The sequence below is a fragment of the Mauremys mutica genome, unplaced genomic scaffold, assembly GCF_020497125.1.
Source record: "Mauremys mutica isolate MM-2020 ecotype Southern unplaced genomic scaffold, ASM2049712v1 000503F_np12_obj, whole genome shotgun sequence".
Taxonomy (NCBI): domain Eukaryota; kingdom Metazoa; phylum Chordata; order Testudines; family Geoemydidae; genus Mauremys; species Mauremys mutica.
Window position 1 is genome coordinate 204,018 of NW_025422982.1, and position 12,515 is coordinate 216,532.

Below are 12,515 nucleotides of genomic sequence, written 5' to 3' on the forward strand. Positions count from 1 at the left end.
GGACGGTGCGGGGGAGTGGGCGTTAGCCGTGGCAGGGTGCATTGTGGGACGGTGCGGGGGAGTGGGCGTTAGCCGTGGCAGGGTGCATCGTGGGACGGTGCGGGTTAGTGGGCGTTAGCCGTGGCAGGGCGCATCGTGGGACGGTGCGGGGGAGTGGGCGTTAGCCGTGGCAGGGCGCATTGTGGGACGGTGCGGGTCAGTGGGCGTTAGCCGTGGCAGGGCGCATCGTGGGACGGTGCGGGTCAGTGGGCGTTAGCCGTGGCAGGGCGCATCGTGGGACGGTGCGGGTCAGTGGGCGATAGCCGTGGCAGGGCGCATCGTGGGACGGTGCGGGTCAGTGGGCGTTAGCCGTGGCAGGGCGCATCGTGGGACGGTGCGGGTCAGTGGGCGTTAGCCGTGGCAGGGCGCATCGTGGGACGGTGCGGGTCAGTGGGCGTTAGCCGTGGCAGGGCGCATCGTGGGACGGTGCGGGTCAGTGGGCGTTAGCCGTGGCAGGGCGCATTGTGGGACGGTGCGGGTCAGTGGGCGTTAGCTGTGGCAGGGTGCATCGTGGGACGGTGCGGGTCAGTGGGCGTTAGCCGTGGCAGGGTGCATTGTGGGATGGTGTGGGTCAGTGGGCGTTAGCCGTGGCAGGGTGCATCGTGGGACGGTGCGGGGGCAGGTGCCGTTGGCCGTGGCCGTGGCAATCTTAGCTCCCCATCTGTTGTGAACGGGGTACCCCCCCCGCCTCACGGACCCTCCATTCATCTACCGTCTACCCCTCCCTCCATCCACCCCCAGAATCCCAGCTGCTCCCGCTACTACAGACAGATCCCCCCGATTTCTGGCCCCCCGGGGCACCCCTGGGGGCTCCGAGGAGAAAGCTGGAGAGCTGGGTACAGAAGTTACAAACCTTTATTGGCTACGGTACAGGCCGGCCGTGGCGCTAGCCCCGGGGCACCGAGGGGCTGGCGCCTGGCTGGGCATTTGTCCTGTCTCTCTGTCCCTGTGGTCCTAGCAAGGCTCCTTATCAAACACTATTTACAGGGGGGCTGGCCAGGGCCGGGGCACGGCCAGCCTGGGGGTGGGACGTGAGAGGGGCAGATTCTCCATCGCTCTGCTCAGGTGCAGCCACCTCTGGGGCAGAGCAGCATCACCCCACATGCCTGGCCCTGCTGCCATGCGGCCTGTCCCCACCCAGCCAGCCAGCCCCACGGGGGTGCAGCCACCTCCGGGCTGGACCCAGGAGAGCAATGACTTGTGCTCGAGGGGGGAGCGACAGAGAATCGTGATGGGGCGGAGCCCAGGCAGCTCTTGGGGGGGATGGGCTGTTGCTTTACAAAAGCTAAACTCTCCGGGCCCCTGCTGGACGGAAAGGGGCCTTGTTCCCTGGGGGGGGGGGGGGTGGCGCCAGTCTCCGGAGAAGGCGTGGCCAAGTGGGGAGAAAAGAGGGATCCATACTGCATGGGGGGCAGGCAGGGAGTGGGGGAGAGTCCCATCCGTCCGTCCATCTGTCTGTCGGCCCATGGGGGTCCCTCCTATGCCGGCGACACAGAGGAGTTGGAGACAGAGGAGACCTCAGTGCGGGAGGTGGAGGAGAGCTCCGAGCCGTCATCCACCTTCTTCCCAAACAGCTGCATTATGCAGTTACGGAACTGGGGGGGAGAGAGGCGGGGTCAGAGGGGGCAGGGCACGGCGCTGCGGGGTCCCCCAGAGGGCCAGGCAGGCAGCTGTTCCCCTCGTAACCAGGCTCCCCATCTACTTCCCCCTCCATCGCTCCACCCACCCACCTGCACCGTCACCCGTCTGTCCGTCCACCCGTACATCTACTACTCCATCCGTCTGTCAACCCTCCATCCATCCATCCATCTACCCCCATCCCTCCCTCCCTCCCTCCATCCCTTCATCTACGCACTATCCCTCCATCGCTCCACCCACCCACCTGCACCTTCACCCGTCTGTCCGTCCACCCGTACATCTACTACTCCATCCGTCTGTCAACCCTCCATCCATCCATCCATCTACCCCCATCCCTCCCTCCCTCCATCCATCCCTTCATCTACGCACTATCCCTCCATCGCTCCACCCACCCACCTGCACCGTCACCCGTCTGTCTGTCCACCCGTACATCTACTACTCCATCCGTCTGTCAACCCTCCATCCATCCATCCATCTACCCCCATCCCTCCCTCCCTCCCTCCCTCCCTCCATCTACGCACTATCCCTCCATCGCTCCACCCACCCACCTGCACCTTCACCCGTCTGTCCGTCCACCCGTACATCTACTACTCCATCCGTCTGTCAACCCTCCATCCATCCATCCATCTACCCCCATCCCTCCCTCCCTCCCTCCATCTACGCACTATCCCTCCCTCCCTCCCTCCCTCCCTTCATCTACACACTATCCCTCCCTCCATCCCTTCATCTACGCACTATCCCTCCATCGCTCCCTCCATCCCTTCATCTACGCACTATCCCTCCATCGCTCCACCCACCCACCTGCACCTTCACCCGTCTGTCCGTCCACCCGTACATCTACTACTCCATCCGTCTATCAACCCTCCATCCATCCATTCGTCTACCCACTATCCCTCCATCGCTCCATCCATCCCTTCATCTACGCACTATCCCTCCATCCACCCATCTGCACCTTCACCCGTCTGTCCGTCCACCCATACATCTACTACTCCATCCGTCTGTCAACCCTCCATCCATCCATTCGTCTACCCCCTATCCCTCCCTCTCTCCCTCCATTCATCCACCCATCCATCCATCCACCTACCTGTCTACTATCCCTCCATCCATCCATTCGTCTACCCACTATCCCTCCATCCATCCAAACACCCACTACCCATTTCTCCATCCACCCACCTGCACTTTCATCCGTCTGTCTGTCCACCCATCCACCTACCGCCCCTTCATCCATCTACCAACCTTTCATCCATCCATCTGTCTTCTACCCTGTCATGCACCCACTCACCCTCTAGTATCCCTCCCTTCATCCCTCCATCCACTCACCTACCAATCCGTCCATCCCTCCATCTATCCACCCATCCATCCCTCCAGCCCCTACACACTGCTCCCCATATACACCCATCCCTCCATCCATCCACTCACCTACCAATCCGTCCATCCAACCCGTCCATCCAACCCCTTCATACCTCCCCTCTGTCTATGGACCTGAGAGCCCAGGTGGTGGGACTGGAGCCCTGTCCGTTTCCCAGAATGCCATGGGCTGTGAGCGACTCACCTGCCTGTTCATGAAGACGTAGATAATGGGGTTGTAGATGGTGGCGCTCTTGGCGAAGTAGGCAGGCAGAGCAGCGGCCAGCGGGTGGAAGGCGTAGCCGGGGTTGGCGGCAGCGAAGCAGGCGAAGAAGGTGTAGGGGCCCCAGCAGAAGATGTAGGCAATGATCATGACCACTACCATGCGTGACACTTCCTTCTCCGCCTTTTGGGTGGACTCTGATTCCTTCTGCTGGGCTGCCACCTGCGGGGCAGAGGAGGGCAGGCTTGGAGCATGGCCTGGGGGTTGCCAGCTGCCAACCAACCATGGCAAGCTGGGCTTCTTCGGGCTGCAGTCGCTCAGCCAGACCAGTGGGCAGGCTCTTGGCCCGTCAGCCACCAAACATGGGCAAGTTAAACTCCCCACCGACCCCTGGGGCTGGGTAGGTCAACGAGGCTCATGAGAAGGTTCTTGGCCAGCCAACCACCAAGCACGGGAAGCTGGGCCCGGTACTGGGCCTCATGGGCTGAGGTAGGTTGGCTAGGTGAGTGGAATGCTCTAAACTGACACCAAGCTGAGGGGAGAGGTAGATACGCCGGAGGGTGGGGATAGGGTCCAGATGGACCTGGACAAATTACAGGATTGGACCTAAAAAAACCTGATGAGGTTCAACAAGGACAAGTGCAGAGTCCTGCACTTAGGACGGAAGAATCCCATGCACTGTTACAGGCTGGGGACCAACTGGCTCGGCAGCAGTTCTGCAGAAAAGGACCTAGGGGTTACGGTGGACGAGAAGCTGGATAGGAGTCAGCAGTGGCCCTTGTTGCCAAGAAGGCTAACGGCATTTTGGGCTGTATAAGTAGGGGCATTGCCAGCAGATCGAGGGACGTGATCATTCCCCTCTATTCGGCATTGGTGAGGCCTCATCTGGAGACTGTGTCCAGTTTTGGGCCCCACACTACAAGAAGGATGTGGATAAATTGGAGAGAGTCCAGCGGAGGGCAACGAAAATGATCAGGGGGCTGGAGCACATGACTTACGAGGAGAGGCTGAGGGAACTGGGATTGTTTAGTCTGCAGAAGGGAAGAATGAGGGGGGATTTGATAGCTGCTTTCAACTACCTGAAAGGGGGTTCCAGAGAGGAAGGAGCTCGGCTGGTCTCAGTGGTGGCAGAGGACAGAACAAGGAGCAATGGGCTCAAGTTGCAGAGGGGGAGGTCTAGGTTGGATATTAGGAAACACTATTTCACTAGGAGGGTGGTGAAGCACTGGGATGGGAGGGGGTGGAATCTCCTTCCTTAGAGGTGTTTAAGGTCAGGCTTGACAAAGCCCTGGCTGGGATGATTAGTTGGGGGTGGGTCCTGCTTTGAGCAGGGGGTGGCCTAGATACCTCCTGAGGTCCCTCCCAACCCTGAGATTCTCTGAGTCTATGAGCTGTTGACAAGCTGGGTTGTCTGGGGCACGTCAGCCCAGGGAAGCCACGGGAGGCTCTTGGCCAAGCAGGGGCACGCTGGGCTCCTAGGCCCGTGGAAAGGCCCTTGGCCGAGGTTGGGGTCCCCTGTGGAGGGTCTGGGGGGCTCACCGTGCGGATGGCCATCCACACTTGCAGGTAGCAGAGGATGATGACACTGAGTGGGATGAAGCAGCAGGTGATCATCAGTACAATCATGTAGGACTGGACCCCGGGGTCTGAGCTGCCACTGAACACATCTGGGCCACAGGAGGTCTTCAAGCCATGGGGCCAGTACCTGGAGAGGGGTGGGGGCAGTCAGGGGAGGGGGCACAGGTTCCCTCCCCCCAACCCAACTTACAGTCACTCTTCCCCCTACCTAGACACCCACACCCCTCCCCCCCAGCCCCCCCAGCCCCAATTCGGAGACACCGCCCCCCCACAACTCCTCCCTATAGACCCTCCACCAGGGGCGGCTCTAGAAATCAGGCTGCCCCAAGCAGCGCGGTGCGCCGCGCCGCCCTTCCCCGGTCCCGCGGCTCCGGTTGAGCTCCTGCGGCAGGTCGACCGGAGCCCGGGACAAGCGGACCTGCCGCAGGCATGACTGTGGCGGGTGCCGTGGTCCCGCGGCTCCGGTGGACCTGCCGCAGGCATGCCTGTGGGAGCTCAACCGGAGCCGCGGGAAGAGGGGACCCGCCGCAGTCATGCCTGCGGCAGGTCCACCGGAGCCAAATGCCGCCCCCCCGGGAAAGGGCCGCCCCACGCGCCTGCTTGGCGCGCTGGGGTCTAGAGCCGCCCCTGCCCTCCACGCTCCCTCCCTCCACTCAGTCTCCTTCCTTCCCCCCTCGCACCCATCCCCCCGTCCCCCTCCGTTCACCCCCTCCCTACCTAGACACCCCTCCCTCCTCCCATCCATCTATCTACCCCCATCCAGCCCCTCTATCCATCCACCCCCACCCGCCCCCTCTATCTATCTATCCATCCACCCCCTCTATCTATCTACCCCCATCCACCCCCTCTATCTATCTATCTATCTATCTACCCCACCCGCCCCCTCTATCTATCTATCCATCCACCCCCTCTATCTATCCACCCCCACCCGCCCCCTCTATCTATCTATCCATCCACCCCCTCTATCTATCTACCCCCATCCACCCCCTCTATCTATCTATCTATCTATCTACCCCACCCGCCCCCTCTATCTATCTATCCATCCACCCCCTCTATCTATCTACCCCCATCCACCCCCTCTATCTATCTATCTATCTACCCCACCCGCCCCCTCTATCTATCTATCCATCCACCCCCTCTATCTATCTACCCCCATCCACCCCCTCTATCTATCTATCTATCTACCCCACCCGCCCCCTCTATCTATCTATCCATCCACCCCCTCTATCTATCTACCCCCATCCACCCCCTCTATCTATCTATCTATCTACCCCACCCGCTCCCTCTATCTATCTATCCATCCACCCCCTCTATCTATCTACCCCCATCCACCCCCTCTATCTATCCACCCACCCCCTCTATCTATCTACCCCCATCCACCCCCTCTATCTATCTATCTATCTATCTACCCCACCCGCCCCCTCTATCTATCTATCCATCCACCCCCTCTATCTATCTACCCCCATCCACCCCCTCTATCTCTCTATCTATCTATCTACCCCACCCGCCCCCTCTATCTATCTATCCATCCACCCCCTCTATCTATCTACCCCCATCCACCCCCTCTATCTATCTATCTATCTATCGACCCCCACCCGCCCCCTCTATCTATCCACCCACCCCCTCTATCTCTCTATCTATCTATCTACCCCACCCACCCCCTCTATCTCTCTATCTATCTATTCCCATAACTCCCTCCCTCTCCCCCCTTTTTTTGCCCCTCAACCACCCCCGCGGCTGCGATTCTGCCCGCGCCCACCTGCTCCAGCCGAAGATGGGGGGTGCAGTCCAGGCGGCGGACCAGACCCAGGAGAAGATGATGCCGCCCATGGCCAGCTTCCCGTCAAACTTGATGTTGCCAAAGGGTTTGCAGACCACGAACCAGCGCTCCCAGGAGATGATAGCCAGCGACCACAGGGCCGTGATACCTGCAGGGGGCACTGGAGTCACTGGGGGGCCTGGGCCTGGGCCCTCCACGGGGGCCCGGGGGCCAAAGGGAGGAGTCGTGTCTCTGGAGCCATGGCCGGTGAGGGCGGCCGGAGGACAGGGGCAGTGGGCTCTGGGCTCTGGGTGGAGTCAGGGCTTGAATTCATCAGGGTGGTTCAATATTCCCCCCTCCAGCCTCCATGGGCGGGGCCGTGGTTCTCCAGGCACGGGTGGGGCTGTGGCACCCATGGATGAGCAGAGCCATGGCTCTCTGTGGATGGGTGGGGCTGGGCTCTCTGTGGGCAGTTCCACCAGGCGGGGTGGGACTATGGCTCCCTGCGGGCAGGCGGGGCCCTGGCTCCCTGCCGGTGGCTCCTGTGGGCAGGGCAGGGCGGGGCCGAGGGTCCCTGGGGGCGGCTCCTGCGGGCAGGGCAGGGCGGGGCCCTGGCTCCCTGCCGGTGGCTCCTGTGGGCTGGGCTGGGTGGGGCCGAGGGTCCCTGGGGGCGGCTCCTGCGGGCAGGGCAGGGCGGGGCCCTGGCTCCCTGCCGGTGGCTCCTGTGGGCAGGGCAGGGCGGGGCCGAGGGTCCCTGGGGGCGGCTCCTGCGGGCAGGGCAGGGCGGGGCCCTGGCTCCCTGCCGGTGGCTCCTGTGGGCAGGGCAGGGCGGGGCCGAGGGTCCCTGGGGGCGGGGCGGTGGCTCCTGGTGGGTGGGTGGGTGGGCAGGGCCATGGCTCTCTGGGGCGGGGCCGTGGCTCCTGGCAGGTGGGTGGGGCTGTGGTCCTCCAGGCAGGCAGGCAGGGCCTTGGCTCCCGGTGGGTGGGTGGGCGGGGCTGTGGCTCCCTTGCGCAGGGCTGTTGTCCCCTGGGCTCCCAATGGGCGGGCGGGGCCGTGACTCCTTGCGGCGGGGCAGTGGCTCCCGCTGGGTGGGCAGGGCCGTGGCTCCCTGGCACGGGGCCATGGCTTCCAGTAGGAGGGTGGGGCCGTGGCTCGCTGGGGCAGGGCTCTTGTCCCTCGGGCGGGGCCGTGGCGCCCAGTGGGCGGGCGGGGCCGTGACTCCTTGCGGCGGGGCCGTGGCTCCCTGGGGCGGGGCCGTGGCTCCCTGGGGCAGGGCTCTTGTCCCCCGGGCGGGGCCGTGGCGCCCAGTGGGCGGGCGGGGCCGTGGCTCCCTGGGGCGGGGCCGTGGCTCCCAGTGGGTGGGCGGGGCCGTGGCTCCCTGGGGCAGGGCTCTTGTCCCTCGGGCGGGGCCGTGGCTCCCAGTGGGTGGGGCGGGGCCGTGGCTCCCTGGGGCAGGGCTCTTGTCCCCCGGGCGGGGCCGTGGCGCCCAGTGGGCAGGCGGGGCCGTGGCTCCCTGGGGCGGGGCCGTGGCTCCCTGGGGCGGGGCCGTGGTCCCCCAGCCGGGCGGGGCCGTGGCTCCCTGGGGCGGGGCCGTGGTCCCCCAGCCGGGCGGGGCTCACCGCAGACGGACACGGTGTAGCCCTCGAGCACGCAGAGCGGGTGGCCCAGGATGAAGTAGCCGAAGATCTGGTTGATGACGCTGATGGTGCTGGCGATGACGGTCTCGCCCAGGTCGGCGATCGCCAGGTTCACCAGGATCCAGTTCAGCGGGTGCCGCAGCTTCTTGAACTTCCAGGTGGCCACCAGCACCAGCCCGTTGGTGAAGACGGAGGCGAAGACCACGAAGACCATCCAGAGCGACACCAGGTTGTAGACCCAGCGCGGCGCGATGTGGTAATTGGGGCCTTCGAAGGGGCCTGCCGCGGGGGGAGGGGTGAGGGGGACCCCGCTGCGCCCCAGCCCCCAACTCGTCTCCCACGCCCCCGGCACCCCAACTCCGCTCCCCGCGGAACCCAGCCCCCCGCAACCCAACTCCGCTCCCCCCAACCCCCCGCACCGCAACTCTGCTCCCCGCGGTACCCAGCCCCCCGCACCCCAACTCTGCTCCCCCCATCCCCCGCACCCCAACTCTGCTCCCCGCGGTACCCAGCCCCCCGCACCCCAACTCTGCTCCCCCCATCCCCCGCACCCCAACTCTGCTCCCCGCGGTACCCAGCCCCCCGCACCCCAACTCCGCTCCCCGCGGTACCCAGCCCCCCGCACCCCAACTCTGCTCCCCGCGGTACCCAGCCACCCGCACCCCAACTCCGCTCCCCCCAACCCCCCGCACCGCAACTCTGCTCCCCGCGGTACCCAGCCCCCCGCTCCCGCAGTCGGCTCCCCGCGGTACCCAGCCCCCCGCACCCCAACTCCGCTCCCCCCAACCCCCCGCACCCCAACTCTGCTCCCCGCGGTACCCAGCCCCCCGCACCCCAACTCCTCTCCCCCCAACCTCCCGCACCCCAACTCCGCTCCCCGCGGTACCCAGCCCCCCGCACCCCAACTCCTCCCCCAGCCCCCCGCACCCCAATTCCTCACCCCCCAACCCCCCGCACCCCAACTCCGCTCCCCACGGTACCCAGCCCCCCGCACCCCACCTCCGCTCCCCCCTACCCCCCGCACCCCAACTCTGCTCCCCGCGGTACCCAGCCCCCCTCACCCCAACTCCGCTCCCCGCGGTACCCAGCCCCCAGCCCCCCATCTCCTCCCCCAGCCCCCCGCACCCCAACTCCTCTCCCCCCAACCCCCTGCACCCCAACTCCGCACCCCGCGGTACCCAGCCCCCCGCACCCCAACTCCGCTCCCCGCGGTACCCAGCCCCCAGCCCCCCAACTCCTCCCCCAGCCCCCCGCACCCCAACTCCTCTCCCCCCAACCCCCTGCACCCCAACTCCGCACCCCGCGGTACCCAGCCCCCGCACCCCAACTCCTCCCACCAACCCCCCGCACCCCAACTCTGCTCCCCGCGGTACCCAGCCCCCCGCACCCCAACTCCGCTCCCCGCGGTACCCAGCCCCCCGCACCCCAACTCCTCCCCCAGCCCCCCGCACCCCAACTCTGCTCCCCGCGGTACCCAGCCCCCCGCACCCCAACTCCGCTCCCCCCAACCCCCCGCACCCCAACTCCTCCCCCAACCCCCTGCACCCCAACTCTGCTCCCCGCGGTACCCAGCCCCCAGCACCTGTCGCCCCTACACCCCAACTCCTCCCCCAACTCCCTGCACCCCAACTCTGCTCCCCCGCGGTACCCAGCCCCCGGCACCCCAACTCCTCTCCCCCCAACTCCCCACACCCCAACTCTGCTCCCTGCGGTACCCAGCCCCCGGCACCCAACTCTGCCCCCTGTGGTACCCAGCCCCCCGCACCTCAACTCCACTCCCCCAATCCCCCAGCCCCCCAGCCCCCCGCACCCCAACTCCTCTCCCCCGTGGTACCCAGCCCCCCTGTGCTCACCCCGCGTGTTGTTGCTGTTGGTGTAGACGAAGATGCTGTCCCGGGTTGTATCGTCGTCATCGTTGCGCCGCCGGGCGGCAAAAACGGCCCCGTCCCAGGCCTGTGTCATGGTGCCCCCGTCCCGCTGCAGCCCCCGGCCGAGCCCCGCTGTGCCCCCCCTTCCCCGCCCTGCCCACCTCGGTCTCGCCCTCGTCGCCGCCTGCCGTCGCCTGTCGCTCTGGCGTTCCCCTCTCCCAGGCGCCCGCTCTGCGCCCGCTTCCCGGGCAGCGCCCGCTTTATAGCCACCCCCCCGGGGCGGATTACACCCCAGCCCGGAGCCAGATCCCCCAAAGCTCTTGATCCGTTAATTGGGCTCCAGGGTTAGCCCCCCCAGCCCCTCGCACGGCAGCTCCCAGGCGCCATGCGTCACGCGCGGTGACTTTGCCGGACACTTCAGGTGAGAGATCAGGGGGGCTGATTACAGGGAGCCCAGAGCTAATCCCCTCTCAGCACGGCCCAGCCCTGCAATTTCCTAATGGCCCATTTTCCTAACTAGGCCAGAGACACCTGCCAGCCCATTCCCTGCACAGCCGGAGCGACTGTTTGTCGACAGGCGAGGGAGGTGGGGAGAGCAGCTTCTCGATGCTCCCTGTCCCCGGCACCTCATCACACCCCCACATCCTCACACACCCTGTCACCCCATCACATCACATCCCATCACCCTCACGCATCCCGTCACCTGCACACACATCCTGTCACCTTCACACACCCTGTCACCCCATCATCCTCACACACCCTGTCACCCCATCACATCACATCCCGTCACCCTCACGCATCCCGTCACCTGCACACACATCCTGTCACCTTCACACACCCTGTCACCCCATCATCCTCACACACCCTGTCACCCCATCACATCACATCCCGTCACCTTCACACACCATCACCTGCACACACATCCTGTCACCTTCACACACCCTGTCACCCCATCATCCTCACACACCCTGTCACCCCATCACATCAGATCCCATCCCATCACCTTCCCACACCATCAGCTGCACACACATCCTGTCACCTTCACACACCCTGTCACCCCATCATCCTCACACACTCTGTCACCCCATCACATCACATCCCGTCACCTTCACACACCATCACCTGCCCATACATCCTGTCACCTTCATACACCCTGTCACCCCATCACATCACATCCCGTCACCCTCACGCATCCCGTCATCTGCACACACATCCTGTCACCTTCCCACACCATCACCTGCACACACATCCTGTCACCTTCACACACCCTGTCACCCCATCATCCTCACACACCCTGTCACCCCATCACATCACATCCCATCCCATCACCTTCCCACACCATCACCTGCACACACATCCTGTCACCTTCACACACCCTGTCACCCCATCATCCTCACACACCCTGTCACCCCATCACATCACATCCCATCACATTACCATACCATCACCTGCACACACATCCTGTCACCTTCACACACCCTGTCACCCCATCATCCTCACATACCCTGTCACCCCATCACATCACATCCCGTCACCCTCATGCATCCCGTCATCTGCACACACATCCCGTCACCTTCCCACACCATCACCTGCACACACATCCCGTCACCTTCCCACACTCTGTCACCCCATCATCCTCACACACCCTGTCACCCCATCACATCCCGTCACCCTCACGCATCCCGTCATCTGCACACACATCCCGTCACCTTCACACACCCTGTCACCCCATCATCCTCACACACCCTGTCACCCCATCACATCACATCCTGTCACCCTCACGCATCCTGTCATCTGCACACACATCCCGTCACCTTCACACACCCTGTCACCCCATCATCCTCACACACCCTGTCACCCCATCACATCACATCCCGTCACCCTCACGCATCCCATCATCTGCACACACATCCCGTCACCTTCCCACACCATCACCTGCACACACATCCTGTCACCTTCACACACCCTGTCACCCCATCATCCTCACACACCCTGTCACCCCATCACATCACATCCCGTCACCTTCACACACCATCACCTGCCCATACATCCTGTCACCTTCATACACCCTGTCACCCCATCACATCACATCCCGTCACCCTCACGCATCCCGTCATCTGCACACACATCCTGTCACCTTCCCACACCATCACCTGCACACACATCCTGTCACCTTCACACACCCTGTCACCCCATCATCCTCACACACCCTGTCACCCCATCACATCACATCCCGTCACCTTCACACACCATCACCTGCCCACACATCCTGTCACCTTCACACACCGTCACCCCATCATCCTCACACACCCTGTCACCCCATCACATCACATCCCGTCACCTTCACACACCATCACCTGCCCACACATCCTGTCACCTTCACACACCCTGTCACCCCATCATCCTCACACACCCTGTCACCCCAT

At 64.3% G+C, this 12,515-nt stretch overlaps 1 protein-coding gene across 1 annotated transcript; it reads right to left on the reverse strand.

Annotated features, from left to right (window-relative positions):
- Positions 1 to 987: 987 nt before the first annotated feature.
- On the reverse strand, positions 988 to 10,249 carry LOC123357304 (red-sensitive opsin). The gene is made up of 6 exons (XM_045000585.1): positions 10,075 to 10,249; positions 8,204 to 8,500; positions 6,585 to 6,753; positions 4,787 to 4,952; positions 3,230 to 3,469; positions 988 to 1,634 (listed from the first exon to the last, which is right to left on the reverse strand). The coding sequence occupies exons 1-6, from the start codon at positions 10,181 to 10,183 to the stop codon at positions 1,518 to 1,520; spliced, it is 1,098 nt and encodes a 365-aa protein (XP_044856520.1). The 5' UTR covers positions 10,184 to 10,249; the 3' UTR covers positions 988 to 1,517.
- Between the last annotated feature and the right edge of the window lie 2,266 nt (positions 10,250 to 12,515).

Bases quoted from the DNA above. Each gene is read 5' to 3' on its own strand.
- LOC123357304 (XM_045000585.1), bottom strand. From the start codon at position 10,183: ATGACACAGGCCTGGGACGGGGCCGTTTTTGCCGCCCGGCGGCGCAAC. The intron at 3,470-4,786 runs GTGAGCCCCCCA...TCTGCCCCGCAG, and splicing joins TGTGGATGGCCATCCGCACG to GTGGCAGCCCAGCAGAAGGA. The intron at 1,635-3,229 runs GTGAGTCGCTCA...TCTCCCCCCCAG, and splicing joins ACGTCTTCATGAACAGGCAG to TTCCGTAACTGCATAATGCA.